The 21,236-nt window shown below is 49.2% G+C and overlaps 1 protein-coding gene across 2 annotated transcripts in view; it reads right to left on the reverse strand.

Annotated features, from left to right (window-relative positions):
- Positions 1–20,377, reverse strand: part of Ggta1 (glycoprotein alpha-galactosyltransferase 1 (inactive)) — a 33,595-nt gene extending 13,218 nt beyond the window's left edge. The window contains exons 1-5 of one of the 2 annotated variants that reach the window (XM_038337183.1): positions 20,278–20,377; positions 10,042–10,130; positions 3,801–3,833; positions 1,523–1,588; positions 435–536 (exon numbers count right to left, since the gene is read on the reverse strand). In XM_038337183.1, the coding sequence (XP_038193111.1) occupies positions 435–536; positions 1,523–1,588; positions 3,801–3,833; positions 10,042–10,121 (281 nt within the window). In that variant the 5' untranslated portion in view covers positions 10,122–10,130; positions 20,278–20,377. The remainder of the gene's footprint in view (positions 1–434; positions 537–1,522; positions 1,589–3,800; positions 3,834–10,041; positions 10,131–20,277) is intronic. The other variant, XM_038337184.1, reaches the window with a different exon arrangement.
- Positions 20,378–21,236: the final 859 nt, after the last annotated feature.

Raw genomic sequence — 21,236 nt, forward strand, 5'->3', positions numbered from 1 at the left:
GTGTAGGCTAGTTTCTGGAAACATGGGTAGGTATTTTCCACAAGTGTGGAAATACGAGCTACCATATCCTAATTTCTGATGAACACTGGCTGTTTGCTTGTGTGATGAGTGAACTCATGGCCCTGAATTCCTTAGCTCGGGATTCCTATGCCACGGATGAGTTAACTGAATCTACAGAGCATCTCCTTGGCCCACCCCAGATCCTGCAGAGGTCCACACCATCCTACGTGGCCTATGTGCTGTCCCTACCTCTGGCCATTTCTTGTTGCAGTTACCACAGTGCTCAGGCCGTTTGGTTCCAAGTACCCAGACCTCAGTCTCCTTGCCCAAGTCCACGGATGAAGGTCTAATGGATGCTAAGACACCCCTGTCCCAGGGGACCACACTCCGTGTGCCCCAGCCCCGACTTCAGCGCACGCAGTCTCTGTCCTTACTTTGGGCTAAACCAGTCCCACAGCGGAAGCTCTGCACTGCTGTCTTCATTTCGCTCCTTTCCTCTCCCTCTTTCTAGGGCTTCTTCTCGATAACTGTGGGTCCTGTGTACAAAGAGAAAGAGGCCAGGTGAGGCCAGGCGGCTGGCGGCAGGGACTCTTTCGAGACTCCTGCCTCAGGAGAATGCATCACTCGGGCACTACATGCTGATTCTCATACTTCAGGTAAAGGTGCAACATTTGTCTCTCTTGCCACCGTGCAGGTCAGCAGTTAGGTTTCAATGATCCTGCAACCCTCGGTTATTCCAGGAGTAGGACATCGCTCCAAGGAATGAATGTCCTACTGAAATGTCTATTCTGAAATTTAAACTTCCGCCTTAACTTCACCCTTAACTGGAGAAAGGGAACTGGAGGGAGGAAGGGAGGGAGGGAGGGAGGGAGGGAGGGAGGGAGGGAGGGAGGGAGGGAGGGAGAGGCGGGCGGGCGGGCAGGCAGACTCAGAATCCCACCTGCAAGGTAGATTCTTCTGAACTAGACGGCTCCTTCAGTCAAACTGCTTGTCAGGAAAGCCTGATAATCTAAGTCTGACCTTCAGAACCCACAGTGGGAAGACAGAATCGCTGTCTCCTGAAAGTTGTCTTCTGACCTCATATGTGCTATGGCAAGCATGTATCTGCATTCATGGGCAGATCACACACACACACCACACACATACTCACATCACATACACTACACACACACATTCACACACACACATCCACATCACACACATTACTCATACACACACTCATCAAACACATACACACATCACACACACATCACACAATCATATACATACATTACACACATATAAACACTATACACATATATCACACATAAATACACATAATATATACACACACAGACACAGCCATATACACACACATATACACATCGCGCACACACATCATACAGAGCACACACACGATAACAATAGAAATTAAAAACAACAACAAAAGAGACTCCTTGAGTGAGTTCAGGAAGCCAGAGAGAGTGAGTGAGGAAGCCATGGCTGAGTATTAAGGATGGAGGGACCCATCCAGACCCCTTACCTATTGTTAAACCAGTTCGGGAGCCACCAGTCCCTCGGCCTGCTGCTGTCACCAACCTCTGGAGTTCTAGGAAACGGAAAAGAACAGGAACACTTTTAGAAAACAAGGCGGTCCCTGGCTGGCTGAATGGAGTTTCCAACATTTTTTTGAGTGTCCAATATGACTATTAAAAGTGAACAGGGAGAAGCAAAAGTGTGAACTACAAGGAGTGACAGACCCAAGGAGCCTCAGCTGTCCCCTTCCAGGAAGCCCCCAGCACTTGGCTCTTCCCTGGGACCCCTGAAGGATGAGGGGCAGGAACAATGATGGGGACCAATCAGACACACAGTGTGGGATCCAGAGCTCTGCTGCTAACAGAGCACCTGTGGTGATCAATGAGACAGCACACGTGTAAGAGCTCGGGAAACTGAACATGGCTGCAATGAGGGGTAATCTTTTTTAATTATCTATTTTTATTTCACGTGCACTGATGTTTTTGCCTGCATATACGTCCATATAAGAGTGCTGGATCCCCTGGAACTGGAGCTACAGACAGTTGTGAGCTGCCATGTGAGTCCTGGGAATTGAACCTGGGTCCTCTGGAAGAGCAACCAGTGCTCTTAATCACTGAGCCATCTGCCCTGTCCTTTGGGGGGTAATCTTAATTAAAAAAACAACAACAAACCATGCACTTTCCCAAGAACGATAGTGCAAGTGTGCATGCATGCGTGCATGTGCCTGTGTGTGTTATAAAAGGCCAGTCTGAGAAAAATCCCAGTTGCCCAATCAGTGACAGCTTTGGGAAGTCCAAGGATTGCCAAAAGAGAAGTTAGAGAACCAGTTAAAAACATTTTAGCCCCAACTTGAGATAGTTTGCATAGTCTCTCTCACTGTGAAAGTTTCTAATTTGGGGTCTCTAGGATGAGAAAAAGGGGAGCGTTGGATAAGGTGGCAAGGTGACCCTGAACAAGGACACAGTATTAATGGGGAGAGGGGTCCTGTTGTGCAGCTGAGGCTAACCCTCCCTCTTGGCCTTTGCCGCGATGACAGGCACACTGCACCCTTCCTAGTTACGAAACCCGCCACAGAGTTCATCTGGAGGTGTCTGCGATGATCAATGACTAACGGTGTGGTTATAGGTGAGAAACAACGCAAGAATGAAAATCACAGGAAATAGAAAGGCCAGCAAGATGTCTCAGTGAGTAAAGGGGCTGGCCACCAAGTCTGAGGACCCAAGTTCAGTCCCTGGAACCCAGAAGGTAGAAGAAACATACCAAGACATCCTGATCGTCACATGTACATGTGCATGCCCACAAGCATGTGCACATACACACACACACATACACAACACAGACACATAACTTTTTAAAAAGAGAAGCACTGGTGGCTGGGAATATTGCTCTGAAGGCAAAGCACTTGTTTCAGAGCATGGGGACCTGCATTCTGATCCCCAGCACCACACAGAAGTCAGAGAATGGCGCACATCTAGACTCCCAGCTCTCAGTGGGGGTCCTGGGGCGGGCTGGCCAGCCAGTGTGGCCAAAAATGATGATCTCTAGGTTCAGTGAGAGACTCTGTTTCCAAAACTCAGAGAAAAACAGGAAAAGATCCTTGAAGCTGTCTTCTGGTGCACACACCTAGACATATGAGCACAGGTGTGCACATATCACACACACCAACCCCCTCCCCGATTTGATGACTCCAGTATGTATGGATTTTCATATGACGGTGGCCATCCCAAATAAAAGTTTCACATTTATTTTCATTTTTCCAGCTGAGGTATGGGTTTAGTGGGTTTGGGCCTGTGGCCAAGGTCCCTGAGCAGGTAAGGAAACACTTCAGATGTAATACCTGGAAATGAATTACACTCAAATGAAGGCTAAAGCGTGTTGCAAGCGGTTAAGAACAATTTGGTCTGAGCTTCCTGGCCACCGAGCCAAAGACAGGAAAGTAGAGCTTAACATAGCTCCTCCCTCAGTCCCTCACCCAGGAATACAGGCGCCTGCTACAACACCAAGCTGCCCCATCTGTCAGACAACAATGATCCCCAGATGACACCATCTGAATAGAGTCACCTGGTCAGAACTGAGGACAAAGCATGTTATTATTCTACAGAGACCAGTCTGAGGACTGGCAGAGTACAACCCTGAGCCCAGGGTCCTAGGTATCTGCTTCCTCCTTGCCTCTCTCCTCGCTGCCCCTGCACTGTGGCCTGAGCACCCAGCGGCTGGCATGTGGAGAAGCAATAGCGTGGGTAGGAGACCAAGAGATGGAGGCGTCCGGAGTTCAGAGCACTTACTTTGTGTGGTATATCCACAAGGAGCCTTCTGGGCTGAGGGCAAACAAGAAACAAAACACGTCACCTTACTTTTACTTCTCAGAGAGGCTTCACTGCCTTCTAACTCCTCCCAGGCTTCTCCCTCCCTTGAGACCAGCGGCAAATGCCCTGGGGATTCCCACAGCACCGCCAAGGATGGGAAGGGACTTCTGGCCATCTCAATTCCTGTTTTTTGCTTTGGGGATTCCACCCCTCAAGCCCTCCTTCTCTCGTTTGAGGTTGGTCAGCTGTTACAGACAGGAAGGTCCTCTTCTACCACATTCTCCAACGCTGGGCAATGAGGAAGCCCGGGAAGGTGGAAGCATCATTGCCAACCACCCCACACTGAGGATTTATCCCCCCCCCCCTCGGAGACAGAGACTGGGACATTTAGCTCAGATCCCTTCTGCAGAGCAGACTCCAAGGGCATTGCTTTAACCAGCCAAGGCAATGAAGCTAACTTGATGCCCGGCTAGGCCGGGACTTTAGGGGATTACCTCCCTTCCCTCATTCTCTAAGTACTTGCCGGTTATGTCCTCCACAACGAGTGAAGGGACTCACTGCCGGCCAGGGCAGAACCCGTCCTTGCCCATGAGTGCTATACAATGTAACAGAAAAGGCAGGGCAATCACGCGGCTACTTAAGTCACTAACCAAGAAGTGCAGGTGAACATAAAACCATGAGCCCTTCTCAGGAGGACCTGGCAAACTTCCTGGAGAAGGCAACACATTCTGAAGGACGAGGAGAAGTTCACCAAGGTGAAAAGACATAAGATAAGAGTGTTCCCCAAAGAGCAAACAGGACGCACAGGCCCTGAGGAGGACGCACAGGCCCTGAGGAGGACGCACAGGCCCTGAGGAGGACGCACAGGCCCTGAGGAAGGACGCACAGGCCCTGAGGAGGACGCACAGGCCCTGAGGAGGACGCACAGGCCCAGGAGGACGCACAGGCCCTGAGGAAGGACGCACAGGCCCTGAGGAGGACGCACAGGCCCTGAGGAGGACGCACAGGCCCTGAGGAGGACGCACAGGCCCTGAGGAAGGACGCATCCGTGAGGAAACGGGGCCAGAGCTTGTGGGACCTTCTGGGGGTTTGCTGAGCAGAACTGTCAGGAAGCCAATGTAGAAAGTGTGGCTGGAGAGCAGAGCTGTAGGAGGTGGTGGGTGAAGCAGTGGAGCAGCTAGGGTTGCAGTGGCCAAGACGGCCATGGCTCACGATGGCGCTGACCAGAGAGACTTCTGGGGACATAAACTACAGATGGGTATGGTGGCCTGAGGCCTGTCATTCCAGCCTTGGGCGGCAGAGGCCACAGGTTGGAAGCCTCCCTGGTCTGCACAGCAGTGACCAGTCAGGACTACATATTGAGAACCTGTCTCAAGAAAAGAAAAAAAAAGTGACAGGACTTGGTGCCATACTGAACCATTCAGTTCTGTGCAGAGACACTGTGCCCAAGTCCTACGCCTGACTTTGCTCATTTGGTAGATTCTACCAGGATCTCTTTGGCCTTTATCTCTTCTCCCCTCTTCCTCCCTGTGCTCCAGGGAGCAGGCACCTGCCTTCCTGCCCTCTAACCCTCCCCATACCTGCCTTCCTGCCTCTTACCCCACCCCAGCTTCTCCCCAGACCTGCACTCCAGGATCAAGCCTTAAAGTTCCTGGCTCCTAAGCCAGCGTATAGACATGGGGTGAACTCAGCCAGGCACTGTGTCAGGCAGTTTACATCAGTGGTTCAGGAACCCTCTCACCACGGCAGCCACTCCTCTGTCCCGACCCTCAGGGACCCTCTGACCTCTGCAGCACTCTGCCGCGACCCTCACCCTGAAGAGTGGGGGCAGTCCGGGAGCCTTCTCAAGGTCATTCTGCTGACGAAGTACAGAACCCCCATATCTGAGCCTGGGGAGTAACCAACTCCACATCTTGCCATAGGAAGGCAAGGAGGGGGAAGAGACAATCAACAGGGGGAGGATACAACGAGGAGAAAGAGGGAGACATGAGAAGGGAAAGACAAGAATGAAGAGAAGGGGAAGGAGAATGGGGAAATGAGGAGACAGTGAGGAGAAGGGGAGACCACCTGACCTTCAGAGCCCTGCCTGGCACTCTGGGCACTATTGTTTTGTAGTTAAAGGGCTCCAGCTTGTCACATCACACCTCTTTAACGACCTTCCTTCTAACTCCTCCTGTCCTCTCCCAGAATCCTTCACCGATGACCACACTGAACTGATGCTCTAACAAGCACTCATCCACCAGGCACAGCTCAAAGCCACCTCTTCTGTGCCTCCTGTCCTCCGAGCCCAGCGTGGTGCCTTGTCCACAGGACCTGCTTCCTAAGCGGCTGATTGAATGTGTAAGTGAATCTGCTTCCAGGTCAGGCAGTCTCTGCCCCCTTGATCTCATGACCTCCCCTCTACTTGAGTGTCCTTCATCCACAGGTCTCCCCAGTTCAGATCAGGCATCCTATGGGGAAGAGCCACATCTGGCTTCCATGTCCTTGTGCAGTCGGCAGACAGAAGCTCCAGATGCAGTCAGGACAGAAGATCACCAGATCTAATTCTACTTAGAACAAAGATAAAGACCACTAGTGAGCCAGCCCCCAAGGCTGGTCTCCATTTGGTAGCCTGAATATAAATACAGAGGAAGGTATTAAGTAAGTAGTAGTAAGTAGAAGAATGACTGATTCACAGGCAGGTAACGGGGGACCTAAGTCTTCCCAAAATGTGATCATTAAACTTTGAGACCTGGTGTCCTCACTGAGACATCCAGAGTCGCTCGCACTTTACAGTTATCCTAAGAGCAGGTGTTGTACATAGCCTGGCACTCGGCACATGCTCGGTAACTGCCAGCCACCTTCATCATCTTCGTTGTCATTGTTCCAGCTCAAAAATATAGCACTGCATTTTCAAACAGCTTCAAATCAAATGCATCCCTGGGTGATTCTCTCTCTCTCTCTCTCTCTCTCTCTCTCTCTCTCTCTCTCTCTCTCTCTCTCTCTCTCTCTCTCTCTCTCTCTCTCTCTCTCTCTCTCTCGTTAAAAATGTTTTAGGTATTTTGCCTGCATTCACATCTGTGCATCACTCCTGTTCCTGGTGCCCATGGAGGCCAGAAGGTGTCAGATCCCCTGAAATGGGAAACAAACCTGGGCCATCTGAATAACCCTGAACCATCTCTCTAGCTCCTAATATTATTTTTTGAGATAGGATCTCACTTGAGTCCTGACCGGCCCCATAGGCAACATTACTTTTCAATGATTTATTTACTAGTTGCTGGGTGCAGTTGCTTAGTTATATTTAAATCCCTTCGAGCACAGAGCCATATGCCTCTCTATAGTGCACTGCATGGCCAGTTTGGACAGTGGCAGACACCTGCTTCTTCTCAGAATTCTTGCAGAAAGTCAAGTGAGTTCATGAGTTAGAAACAAAGTATCTACAATGTCAATATCAAACAATTGCCCTGAAAAGCAGCCAGAACCTCCTCTACTGTGATGCTCAGAACAGGTTCCTGGCAGCAAAACATAACTCTCCTGAGACCCCATGCCCATACGTGCTCTTGAGCCTTCATTTTTCGTGTGTGTGTGTGTGTGTGTGTGTGTGTGTGTGTGTGTGTGTGTGAGAGAGAGAGAGAAAGAGAGAGAGAGAGAGGCCAGAAGAGGATGCCGAAGCCCCTGGAACTGTGAGCTTCCCAATGAGGGTGCTGAGAACTAAATTCTGGAAGAGCGAGCGACAAGCGCTCTTAACCCCTGAGCCCTTTCTCAGGCCATCCCGTCTCTATTTTATGAGCCATTCATAACACAGAGGCAGTTATAAGTAGACAACACCAAAGCCATCTAATCAAACCCAGTTCCAGAGCGTGCCAGCTATCCAAACAAGCATTCCAGCCCCGGGGGGGGGGGGGGACGCGTGTCTACTTGGACAACGGCAGTGGCTGGAGTCACTACTTCTACCTGCCACAATCTTGATGCCATGTTTTGCCCATTGGTGCAAATACTGCTACTGTGCAGTGAATGCCTGTGGCCACCCTAACTGTGTCTGTTGAAGCCCTGTCCCCAGAACGATGGCACTGGCCCTCTGAGAAATAACTAGGTTTAGATAGGCATTTAAATAAAGGTGGGTCCTCATGATGGATTTAGCGTTTTTATCAGAAAAAAAAATTACAAATTGCTTGTTCTCCGTAAACTATGGGCCAAGGGAGAAGGTCACTAGCTGTTTGCAAACCAAGAAAGCTTCACTTGGGCACTGAGTCTCTGGCCTTGAGCATCCTGAGAAGTAAGTTCCTGTTGTCGAAGTCGCCCAAGTGTGTGATGAGTGTTGTTAATGACGGAACAGGAATGTTTCTTGTTTGCTCATCTAGGGCGTAGGTACTGAATGAACCACTGCACAGTCCAGGCAAGTGCCCTACCACTGAGCTGTGGTTTTTGTTAATTTGTTTTTGTTTCTGTTTTTAACATAATGCCTTATTCTGTAGTGCAGGCAGACCTCAACCTTACTATGTAGCCCAGGTTGGTTCCAACTCACAGTGATCCACCTGCCTCGGCCAGTCAGGTGTGGGGACTGCAAGCATGATATTATCCCCATTTTTACAGGCCGGGTACTGAAGAACAGAAGAGCTGTGTAGCTATCCCAGGGTCACACACACATGGGCAGCAAAGGGAAGACTGGGACACAACAGGCAGTCTGGTCGTATGATCTAGCCAGGATGCTCTTCAGCCCCCAAGAGCCTAAGGGTCACACCCAACAAGTGAATCATCCCTTTCTTAACTAACTTCCTCAATTCAAAGGACCCACTCTCCAGACATTTTAAGTGGGTCACACGCTAGCTTGTCTCGCCTTTTCTCAAACTTAGCTACTCAGAATGAAACAGCAGAACATCCTAGAAGTGGTTACATATCTGTCACCTCTTTGAACCTGTATCTTTTGCATTCTGACTAGAGGCTGTCCCTCCTAGGCCTGTACCTAAGGTAAGGACACGGTTGCTTTTTTTGTAGCCAGGGGAGGTCTGCTGGCTCATTCAACTTAGAAATCCAAAATTCTGAAAGAGGCAAATCAGATGTTAACCCAAAGCACCAGAACTCCGAGGCCACTAAAACATCCCCACTGTGAAGATGGCCATCTCAAGACAGCTCCTACAATTAAAACATCCCCACTGTGAAGATGGCCATCTCAAGACAGCTCCTACAGTTAGCTGTACAATTAATGCACTCGTTGAAGCTGAACAGCACCTGCTGGGGCTTTGCTATGAAGCTGGGTCTCCCTGAGGCCATTGACACGGGAACTTCCAGAGGCAGACTTTAATTGACAGATGAATTTGGTGACTGAGAGACTTTTGCTTCATCCTGCTGTCCAAAGCCGAGGGAAGGAAGGGAGGGAAGAGAGGGCTTCGCCCAGGCACAAATGAATCACTAGTAAAATGTCGTATGGATTTTTGCACCAAAGCCAACCACTTGGACAGCTCCTTTTAAACGTCACAGATACTTTAGGACTGCAGAACTTAGGGGTAGTTTCTTGTGGAATTCCTATCTGAATTTTATCTATTTCTCTTTTTTCCTTTATTTTTAACTCTTTTTAAATTTTATGTATGTGAGTGTTTTGCCTGTATGTATAGGTTTGCATCACTTGTGTGTCTGGCACCCATGGAGGCCAGAAAACAACTCAGGATCCCCTGGAACAGAAGTTACAGGTGTTTGTGAGCCATCATATGGGTGCTGGAAATTAAACCCGGGTCCTCTGAAAGAGCAGTCAGTGCTCTTAACTGCTGAGCCACCTTTCCTGCCCCTTTATTTTTTTGAGTCAGGGTCTCCCTGTAAAGCTATGGCTGACCTGGAAGTCACTATGTAGACAATCTTGGCCTCAAACTCATACAATCCTCTTGTCTCTGCCTCCCAATTACAAGAATTCCATGCATACACCCCAGCCTGGCTTAAAATGTCTTATATAAGCTTATACAAATTACTCGAGGCTGTTTTGGGCTTAATGTGCCTTCTCTCTGGGTTTAGCCTACAGAAATGCAAGGTACTAGGAGCACGGCAAGAAAAGAGATGACTACTTTGGCAGAAGTTACTTGGATGTTCTGTGGTTTGAACGACCATCCAGGGCTGGGGACTACAGGAAGGGTGGAATCCTGTTTACAGCTCAGATCCTCGCATTCACCCGCTTGGTCACTCTGCTGACACCAGTCACACTGAATAAAAACAGCCTTTCCATCCCCATAATTCTAGCCAGTTTCATAATTACCTGTTGACATATTCCCAAAACACGACAAGCACAGTCGAGACAACCAGCATCGACAGGACTACTTTTCCCTTGATATTCATTATTTTCTCCTGTGGGGGGAGGGGAAAAAGAGGGAAAATAGATTAAATAAATTAAATCGGAGTGAGAGATGGCTTCTTGGGGGTGGAGAAACAGCTCAGCGGTTAAGAACACTTTCTGGTTTCCTTTCCCAGCATCTAAATGGCACTCCCAGCCATTGGTAACTCCGGTTCCAGAGAATCTGATGTCCTCCCTCTTCTGGCCTCCATGGGTACCAGATAAATAGGTGGTGTACATATATACACACAGGCAAAACCCTCATACACATAAAATATTTTAAATAATAAAAATAACAAAAGGCCTCTGCCCACATCATTTCTAACAGGATACATGTGTGTGCAATGCACTAGAGATGAGAAGTGTATGTGTACCTGCTCAAGTGCACAAATAAAGCAGATGTAGTTAATGAGACTGCATGCTCTGGGAAGGATGCTGGAGGCGGAGACAGAGCCGGAGCCACAGCCCCGGGGTCAGCAAGTGAGGAGGTAGCTGTTAGAGTTCCACAGAACTCCAGCTACCTCAGATTTGGAGCACCTCTGGCTCTGGGGGAGGTGTTCCCATTCCCCAACTCTGTAGTTCCTGGAGTACTGAGGACACAGCTAATGCCTCTTTATAACCTAGGCTTTACCTACTTTCCACCCCTACCCAGTTTGCTCCACCACACACCCACAAGCAAGCAAACAACTGGAACTACAGGGGGAAAATTGTGAAAGAAAGGGGAAGGGCTGCTTGGCAGGAAGGCTGGGAAGTCCTTCAGTGTGGGGTGATCAGGAAAGGCAAGCAGAAGGAACATGGAAGGGGAGTGCTGGATATGAAGATAAGAGGTGCCCTGTGGAACAAGAGCCTAATGGGCTGGCCAGAGAGAGCTTTAGACCAGAGAGTGAGCAGGGGTGGACAGAGGTCTCAGAGGTCCACAGGGAGTTTGGGAGGAAGAACCGGATCTGTGTTCATGTGCTGAGGGATGGGGAGAGGGTACCGGAACCCCAACATTAGTGGGGAAAGTCAGATGATTCTAATGGCCACAGAGAGTGAGCAACTGGATCATGATCTGCTTGTCACTACTCCTATAGTGGGAAGATTTGATATAACACGTTGATACCTTACTACACTCTTCCGTGTAGGGAGAAATCATTCCTGGAGACTTGCCGGCTCTCTGAGATTCCAAGAGCTCAGACGGAATGAGCCTTTTTGACCCACAGTGAGCCAGCCATTCCGGAGCCAGGTCTTCTCCATCTGGTCCATGCACCTCACAAGGCAATAGGTACCTGGCCTCATCACCCAGAGTACCAGACACCTAGAGACCAGGCCTGCCTAAAGAACTGAGCACATCTTAACTGCTCGCTCTGCCCTCCTGGCCGTTCCTGGAGATCCCAACTTCCACCTCTCAGTATCACTATGGTGGGTGGTGCTGCAGACACCCCAAGAAGAAAGGTTAGCTGAGAAACCTGTAAGAAGGCAGGCTGAGCAAGCCATGGAGACCAAGCTGGAGCAGCACTCCTCCTTTGCATCAGCTCCTGCCTCCTGGCTCCTGCCTTGAGCCCCTGCCCTGACTTCTCTCAGTGATGGAGTGTGACCTGAGAGTTGTAGGGTAAAATAAACCCTTTCCTTCTTTTGTTTTAGGCCATGTGTTTATCACAGCAATAGAAACTCTAACAAGACAGGGCCCCAGGTCCTCAGGTTTGGCAGTGAGCACCTTCACTTGCTGAGCCTTCTCATTTTCCTCTTTTTCTAGGCAGCTAGGAATAAGGCCTTTCGCAGAGCTGGTTTCTTAATGAGCTCAACACAGACATAAACTGTGGGATCATCTCAGCAGAAACATCCGTAAACCAGCAGAAGGCTTCCAGATTAACTCTAGAAGAGAGCTCAGAGACCAGATCCAAACGCTGTACATTAGCCAATCTGAGCTCAGAAGCCCTCCTCCCGCACATGAGCTCTGGGCAGGCCTTGAGAGCACAGCTTCTGGGGGACACAGTTAATTCACTGTAAGTTTAGCCCAGAGGCCATGGAGTGACCAGGACACAGCTGGTCCCCAACCCTTACTGTGATGCTGGCTGATCCCCAGTCCTCACTCTCACATCCTAAGCCTACTTCCCCTACCTTATCTCCCACCTAACCAGAGAGCCCCACACCCATTCTGAACCAGTGAGAAGCCTGTCCACCTGTCCATGGCCTCCCTAGTTTACTACAGGCTAGAGCCTAGAACTCAGGAGGCAGAGGCAGGTAGATTCTGTGAGTTCGAGGCCAACCTAGTCTACAGAGTGAGTTCCAGGACAGGTTCCATAGCTTCTGAGAAACCCTGTCTCAAAAACCAACCAAACAAAAAGTGACAGCTGTGTGTAAACCACCAGAGAAAGCCTGTAACCTGAGTTCATACCCCAAATGTACCATGGAAGGAGTGAACAGGCTCTTATGTGGTTTCCTCTGACGACTATATGTGCATTCTGGCATATGATGCAACACACACACACAGATACACACACACACATTTAATCCCAGAACAACTAAGGAGGTGAAGCAGGTGAGTTTCAGGGCTACATAGTGAGACCCTATCTCGGGAGAGGGGAGGGAGAAGGAGGGAAAGGAAGATGGAGAAGGAGGTGGGGGGAACATAGTGACAATTTCAGAGCAGGGTCATAAAATAGGATACATGCTCTTTTAAAATGTTAGTCTTCATTACTGATGTTCATAAAAGAGGTTGCTGAGAGGGGGCTGAAAATGGGGGCTGATACTCAGAAAGTGCTCAAAATATTTGGAGGAAGGAGAACTCTAGGATAAGAACAGCTTATATAAATGGATGCAAATCAAGGTTTCACCATCTATATTGTAATGGTAAAAATAAAATGCAGCAGGATCCCCAAAAGGTGAGTCATGGCACCAATGTTATGGTGAAAATAAAATGCTGCAGGCTCCCCAAGGGGCACAGTGGCAGAAATGCTGCAGGTCCCAGAGTGGCGGCAGTGGGTAGCAGTCCCGAGTCCATGGTGGGCCATGAAGGCAGCCAGGTCCCAGGCAGGGAGCTGCATGGTGGGTGAGAGACCGAGACGGATAGGCACGCCATGCAGAGAAAGTGGATATTTATTTGTTGGGTTATGGAAGGGAAGGGAAAAAGAGGGGAAGGGGAGAAGGGAGAAGAACAGAGAGAGGCAGATGAGGGGAAGGGGAGAAGTGGGGAGAAGGTAGAGAGACAGAAGCTGCCTCGTTGGGAGAGAGACGGAAAGGGAGGGACTCAGACTGCAGGCAGGAAGATCTGCCCACAGTGGATGGGGGAGGGAGAGGGCGGTGCTTGTCTCTTAAAGGGACAGGACAGACCATTACATATACCAGCTCAGCCTGAGGAAGAGCTGCTCTAAAGGGAAACTAACTCCAATTTTCTCTAATTAAGTTCTAGGACACCCCGTGCTTGCTGAGAGACAAGGGCGAGCGTTGGCTTTCAGGCTCGGTTGTGCCAACTTACCAAAGATCAAAGTAAAGCTTCTGCCAACTAGAAGAGAGATGACACAGAGAGACAGTATCACCTATGCCATCAGAGGCGGTCCAGAGCAGCACATCTCCCAATCCCCACCACAAACATCCCAGTAGGTGCGGGTGATTGCTGGAGCCCACAAGACTATACAGTAAATGTACAGGTTACAGACCAATAGACTAATCGACAGAAAGTGTATATGTCCACATGAAATAACCTGTTTTGCAGAGCTGCAGGAACACTTGTCTTTTGGAAAAGTCGCTGTCACATCTGTAAAAACCTTGTGAAACTATGATTCTTCTCTTTGAAATGGGATTCATTTCCAAAACACCTCAGCAGTGTGACTTCTGCACAGGCAATGGAATGACCTTTCCATTTCCCCACATCATGAGGCCTTAGAGTTATAACGTTCACTCTTTGTTCTAACAGTCAAATTTACATAGAGTCAATCCCACAGAATTCCCTGCTAAGAGACCACATAGAAATTTCTATAGAAGGCAGGCACTGAGCAGGAAGGCAGTGTGCCCCCCACCTGCTAGCAAACAAACATGGGCATCCCCAAAGCTGGTTATCACAAGAGATTAGATGAGGAGAATGGGTGAATCCAGGATTCAGGGATGTTTAGTAACTTTATCTAAATATGGAATGTCAGGTATTTCCCTCTGAATGCTGGCTCTTTCCTGGGTGGTGTCACCTGTTCCTAAGTGCTGCTTTGTCAGGTTCTACCTGCCCCTTTTTGTGATCCTAAAATCCATGTGATATCATTGTCTTTGCCTACGGAAATTTCCAACTATGTCTGTAAAAAACTAAAAAACTCAAGGAGATCGTCCTTCGCTTCACTTTTCCCCTCGCTGGAAAAATAAAGAACATGCAGAGGTAACATGCTTGAGTTCATTTTTTTACCCTCAGATCTTTTTTTTTAATTTACTTATTTATTATGTATACAATATTCTTTCTGCATGTATGCCTGAAGGCCAGAAGAGAGTACCAGACCTCATTACAGATGGTTGTGAGCCACCATGTGGTTGCTGGGAATTGAACTCAGGTCCTTTGGAAGAGCAGGCAATGCTCTTAACCGCTGAACCATCTCTCCAGCCCCTACCATCAGATCTTTGCTAGCCATAGACGTCCTATTCTGAACCCTAGGGGAGTTGCTGAGGCTGGTGACCCAACTGGTGACCTTTTTAGATTTCAGGAATTTACATCAGAGGTGACTCTCGGGAGTACATTTCTTTTTAGGCTTCACTGATGGCTTGAAACCACCGGTGGTGGCTAATCACAATGCTGGTGAGAGTCTTGCCATCTGAAATGCTGTCAGAGTGAAGAGCTAGAAATGGGCACAACATGCTTTCCAGAATCTTCCTAGAAACTCAAGTCTCCAGGGAAGGGAGGGTCGGCTGGATGGCCAATTAGTCTTTTAAAACCATTTTGTATTTCTCTCTGGACCAAAATGAGCCATTTGGCAGACAATGTGGCCTACAAGTTCTTCGACATTTGTTCCTCAGAACTTTGAAAACTGCACTTTTGAAGAGGGGTAGACGGCTGTGCTCCCTGCCATGGAAAAAATGAGTTGGCTTCTTTTGGGTCTTGGCTCCAAGATAATAATAATGTAATACTAATGTCATAATTATGATGATGAGAAGAAGAAGGTAGAGGAGGAGGGAGGGAGAGAAGAAGGAAGGAAGGAAGATTGAACCAGAAAGAGCCTCAGGCATGTGCAGCCAGGTCACCACACAAACCGTGCCTGGTGTATGCCAAGGACAGACCATTAAGAAGTTCAACATTTGTAATACCATAGAGGCTGGGTCCATCAGGGATATTTCTTAAGAAAGAGTCTTTGATGTTTATGTGCTCCCCAAACTCTATGTTGAGCTGTATTACTGTGTGAGCTGTGCCATTCATAGCAAGGGGGTCAGGAATCGATCTCATGAAGCTAGGCTGGAAAGACTAAACATTGCCACCATGATTTAGCCCTGCTGGTGCTGCCCCACAACCTCCACCAAAGACTACTTAAAAAGGTAGCTTCAGATAGGCAGAAGAAAAAACATCTGGAAAAATAAAAATGAAAGTTATACTTTAAAAAAAGAAGAAGAAAGAAATGAGTTTGAATCATGTAGGAGACCCCTGGGTGATCTGAGCTGGCCCAGTGGTTCAGCTTGTGATGGTGTGGGGCTCTGCTGCCAGCTCTGAGACCCTCTGACTCTGTGATCTTGTTGTCTGTCTATAACTTCATCCTCTGGTCACTCCCAGACTCACCCCTGCAGAGCTTGTGTGGGTTCTCATATGAGCACCTGTACCCCAACTTCTGGGTCATACGCTGACGCTGGTGGCATTTCACAGGACAGAGCCATGCTGTGAAGCCTCCACCTTCCTGACTCCACCTCATGGTCCAATGACCACCCCTCAGAAAACCTCACAAAGTCACACCAACCAAGTGGCAACATTTCTTCCAAACAGTTCCTCTCTGGAGGGGATGCTGGGCAAGCCTGTTTTCTCCATCTCATATCGGGGTGAAAGGTGACCCTCAGCTGGAAGCTGGATGCAGAAGGGCTCTGGAAAAGCCATTATCATTATTGTGGAGAGCAGGGGACAGGCGGGGAGAAAGCACTTGCCAAAGAAACCAAACCTCCTAGGAAGCATTTGCCTTCCTGCCTACAAGCCTGCCACCACGGCCTGGAATCCACCCTTCTTCCCCAAAGAATGTCCAGGCATGATGAGTCCAGGGCGGCACTGCAAGGTACTCGGTAGGTGCACCGATATGTTTGTGAGGTGAGCAAATCAGTGAGAGCCACCCAGACCCATCAACCACCATGGACTAGGCTAGTGGGTACTAGTAACCAAAGACACATCTATAAACAAGACCACCATGGAACTACCATTCCAGAGGAGGAGACAAAGACTAAACGGGCTACAGAGTGTCTGGTAGTGACCAATGTTACAAAGGCAAACAAAGCAATAGAATAACAAGTAGGATATTATTGCCTATTGACTGCATGTGCACGCACGCGCACACATAACACATACACACACACATACACACACACACTCACATGATGGAGCTCCACACTTCACCACTATATAATCCTCGGCCTAAGATAGCATCCTCTGGCTCCCTCAAGCCCTCAGTTAACCAAGAGTGTTAATTCAGCACTACAGGTAAAAAGTAGATTAAGTGGAGTAGATTAGGGGGAGACTCTGAGCCCAGCAAAGTCCCAGATGTATCCCCTGGGGAAGCTGCTTAACCTGAGGCTCTGTCTCATGTATAATATGGAGACACAAACATCTTCCTTGGGGCTTTGCAAAGGACAGAGGTAGGACCAAGCCTCATTGGGTCAGGCAATCAGCATTTATGGCAGCCATAACCATAACAATGTTCTTGAGAGAGAGAGGGTCCAGTCATGGGTGCAGAGACAAGAATCTCAGGCCCACATAACAACACCTCACAGAACAGCTAGAATGAGCCCAAGACCCCATTGCGGGCTGAGGGAAACCCTGCTTTGCCCAATCTGGGACAAGGTTGCAGTCAAATATACCCACTGCTTCTCATGGGTGCCTCCATTAGGGTGCCAAGATCAGGCAGGAAAAGTGGCTAAGGCCCATCCTGTGCAAAGACCAAGGGAGGCAGAGTTTCACAGTGGATAAAGAAGTCTTTGGACTGATCTTTCACCCAGGCCTGGACAAGAAACCAGTCCCAGGGCATATCCTTTAGGCATAAGAGCTCACCCTGCTGTCACGGTCCATTCGCTCTTGGTAGACTGACTGGATAATTAGAGGACAGACTCCGTGGTCAACCAATGTATCTCAAGTACAGAGGCTGACGTACCAGGCCGCAGGAAGCTTGGGCCTCCAGGTCCCCTCACGATGGAGCTTTCTCATGTTGGAGCACAGATAGGAACAAAACTCAAGAAGATTCTAGAGTAGTCTGGAGGAATCCCTCGTTAGCTCTGGCAGCTGTCGGAGGCAGTGGCAAGGACCCACCTTCTCCCGGCTGAGGGGTCACAATGGGCCAGGCGTCTAGTGCCTTCCCAAGTGGCACCCAAACCTAGCTGCCCAACTGCCCTACATACCAAGGATAAAGGGCTACCCTCTCAGATCTGCCTGAAGCCACCTGAACAGGGCGCTGTCCAGACCGTCCCAGATGTGGCACCCCTATCAACAAACTAAGGAGCCAAAAGCAATTCTGCCCTGTGCTAAGCAATGGACAGCAACCACTCGTGAACTATGATGAACTAATTTGTCTTTTGGTTTTATTGCTCTTTTTCTTTTTCTTTTTGCTTCTCTCCACCCCCAGGTCCCAGGGTCTCACAAGGTAAAGAGAAATGACATCTGAAAGCTGTCCTCTGCCCTCCAAATGCACGGCACAAAGTGCCCTCCCAGCCCCCAACATGCTAAATAAATGTAACTTAGAAGATAGTAGAACAGCAGTTCTCAACCTGTAGGTCACGGCCCTTTTAGGGGTCAAATGACCCTTTCCCAGGGGTCGCCTAAAACCATCAGAAAACAATTACATTACAATTCATAACAGCAGCAAAATTAGTTATGAAGTAGCAGTGAAAATAATTTTATGGCTGGGGTCACCACAGCATGAGCAACTGGATTAAGGGGTCGCAGCGTGAGGAGGGTTGAGAACCACTGGGCTACAACGTCTGCGTCAGGACACTGATAAGATCGAGGAGTCTGCGGTGGGGTGCAGACAGGTTCAGCAGCAAAGAGTGTGCACTGCTCTCCCAGATGACAGTTTGGTTCCCAGCATCCACCAGGCCACAATCACTGCAACTCCAGAGATTCGACACCTCTGGCTCTGAGGGCACCTGGACTCGTGTGCACACAGACACACATGTATGGACATAAGTTAAAAGTAATAAAAATATTTTTTAATTTGCAGTCAAATATAGCAAGTTTATCAGGCAGCTCCACACAGCTCATCCCTTTTCCAATTTTTCTACCATTTTACACTGTTTTCTGAATGATGTGTCTGAGGCCTTGGCCTCTTTTCCTACTTCGCTATCCCTTCTCATAGTCTACACACTCACTTCTCCACCTGATAGTGATCTACAGCTTTAAATTCTTTTCTTAAAGCGCCCTGCCCCACATCGAGTGAGCTTCCAGACTACAAATACCTGCATTCTTCCTGAGCCGGGCCGAGCTGGGCTAAACCTTTCTCCAGCTGTCTTCCAATGCTGCCTCAAGGACCCTGTGATGTAACTCCACTATTAATCCCATTCTGCAGATGAGAAAACGGCTCGGAAAAGTTAAGCAACCGCCCGTACGCTCAGCACTGTACAGTGCCGGGGCTGGCTCCCACCCAGGGAATGTGCCTCCAAGACCCTGTCAACCATCACAGCCAGGCTCAAGTCTCTTTAGGCTGCTCAGGATTACCATCTAGGGCCAGCTTTTCCTCAGATCAACTGGGGAGCCTGACTGGATCACTCTTCTGCCACTAGCAAGGTATCTCCTTGTGTGTCTGGTGTGGGGAATCCTCACTTGTGGCGCCTTTACACTGTGGTGACCACGGCTTGGCTTTCTGGCTAAAACCAAGCTAGACTGAAGGGGCAGCTGGCATGATGCTGCTGAACACACTCAGAAGCGACGGATTTTAAGGGCAGAGAATCTGCCTCTAGATCTTGTTCTTGGCAGGGGGCCGTGTCAGGGTAAGGGGGAACCATTTTATTATAAAATTCCTTGTGGGGGAGAAACATGATACAATTGATGGAGGAAAAAAAATAGAAGCCAGTTTCCAGGTATGCTTTTCACTAAGAAGACTGGAATCAGGCTGGAGAGCCGGCTCCGCGGGTAAGAGGCTTCCTTCTTACACAGGGCCTACAGCTTGGTTCCCAGCACCCACATCAACAGCTCACAACTGCCTGTAACTCCAGGGGGTCCAATGCCTTCTTCTGGCTTCTGTACTCACACATGTGAATGCACAAGCATACACACACGTTGAGCATACACACACACACAAACACAGAATATTAATGACAATAGGGTCAGAATAAACACAGATGCAGGAAAATGAGGGCCAGGTGCATGGTCAACTGTCACCCCAGCCATTACACACGACACAGGCTGTACACACCACAGGCTGTACACACCACAGGCTGTGCACACCACAGGCCGCGCACACCACAGGCAGCGCGCACCACAGGCCGTGCACACTGCAGGCAGCGCACACCACAGGCCTTACACCCTTACTAAGAGGTATCTCATTGCTTCCACTTCAGTCTCCTTCAGGAAATCCAAATGCAGGATCCAGCTACCATTTTTCCTGGCTGCCCCAGGAATCATTCATCAAAACATTCTCTACATCAAGAGACATGCTGGGGTGTTTTGTGCAGTCTCGAGAAGACTCGGCGCTCTCCCAGTGTCCTGCCCCTGCAAGATTCAGTCCCTGCCCCTGCACTGTCAACTGGAACCCTACACAGAGAGCTCTAGGCTGCAGCCGTGACCGCACTTAGCCCTGCCAAGAGAAGCGGAATCAAGTGGAACTTACAGCCAAAATCCCTGAGCCAGCATTCCGCCAGCCCCTGCTTCCAGAGGCACTGGGGAAAGGAGAACAAAGCTACAAAGGAGACTAGGGAAAGGTTAGGGAGAGAGCAAGGATCGTCCCTCAGGTGGGACCACTTTGCTGCCTAACAGTAAGTAGTTCCTGGAAACCCACGACTGGCAGACACAAATCCTTTTAATCAAGCGCATACCTCATCGTCCGCCGTGTTCCCTCCAGAGCAAACGGCAAAGTTCTACTGAGCAGGAGGCAGGGCTCAGAGGAGGGGAAGGTACAGTGTTCCAGCTCCTGTCAAAACAATAAACAGCTGTTTCAGGAAGAGGGGGGCAGCCACAGGCTTTGTTTCCTCGGCCCCGGGAAACGGGCTGTTGACAGGATCTGCATGCCCAGGCAGAACGGGTGCTCTGGGCCATCCTCGGACTCCCTCATCAAGGGGAAAACCAAACCAGGTCAGGAGTCACAGGAGACCAGGTCGCCACCCCTCCGCATCACCCACTCCTGGGGAAAACTGGGAGCCGTGCGTGCGGGATGCAAACAACCTCCTGTTATACACCCCAGGGACGGCCAGTGGAGCCGCATGCAAGAAGGCCCAGGGCAGAAGCAGGTGAGCAGACGAGGACTTTGATGAGATTGCCTACAGGTGGTGCTGAGAAAGCTTTGTCTCCACAGCCTGGCTCTGGAGGTCACACTGTTTTGTGGAACACTGCTTGAAAAAACAATGTGAGCCAGGTGTGGTGGCGTATGCCTTTAACCCCAGCATTCAGGAGGAATAGGCAGGTGGATCTCTGTGAGTCTGAAGCCAGCCTGATCTACAGAGTGAGTTCCAGGACAAGGGACAGCAAAGATACACAGAGAAACCCTGTAAATAAATAAATAAATAAATAAATAAATAATAAGTAAAAAAGAAACAAAAAGGAAGGAGGGGAGAAAGGTGTGAATCTCCATACAAAAAAGTTTACTATATGAACTTGGAAAGGCCAGAGGCCACACCTGCTCCTAAAGGGCTAAGACTTTTCCCTTCCCACCCCACTGGAGGCAATTTAAGAAGGGATTTCTGTCTAGTGCTTTTTTCTTTTTCTTTCTTTTCCCCTTCTTTTCAAGTAGCCCATGAATTCGCTGTGTACCAAGGATGGAACTTCTGACCTCTTGTCT

The sequence above is a fragment of the Arvicola amphibius genome, chromosome 7 (assembly GCF_903992535.2).
Source record: "Arvicola amphibius chromosome 7, mArvAmp1.2, whole genome shotgun sequence".
Taxonomy (NCBI): domain Eukaryota; kingdom Metazoa; phylum Chordata; class Mammalia; order Rodentia; family Cricetidae; genus Arvicola; species Arvicola amphibius.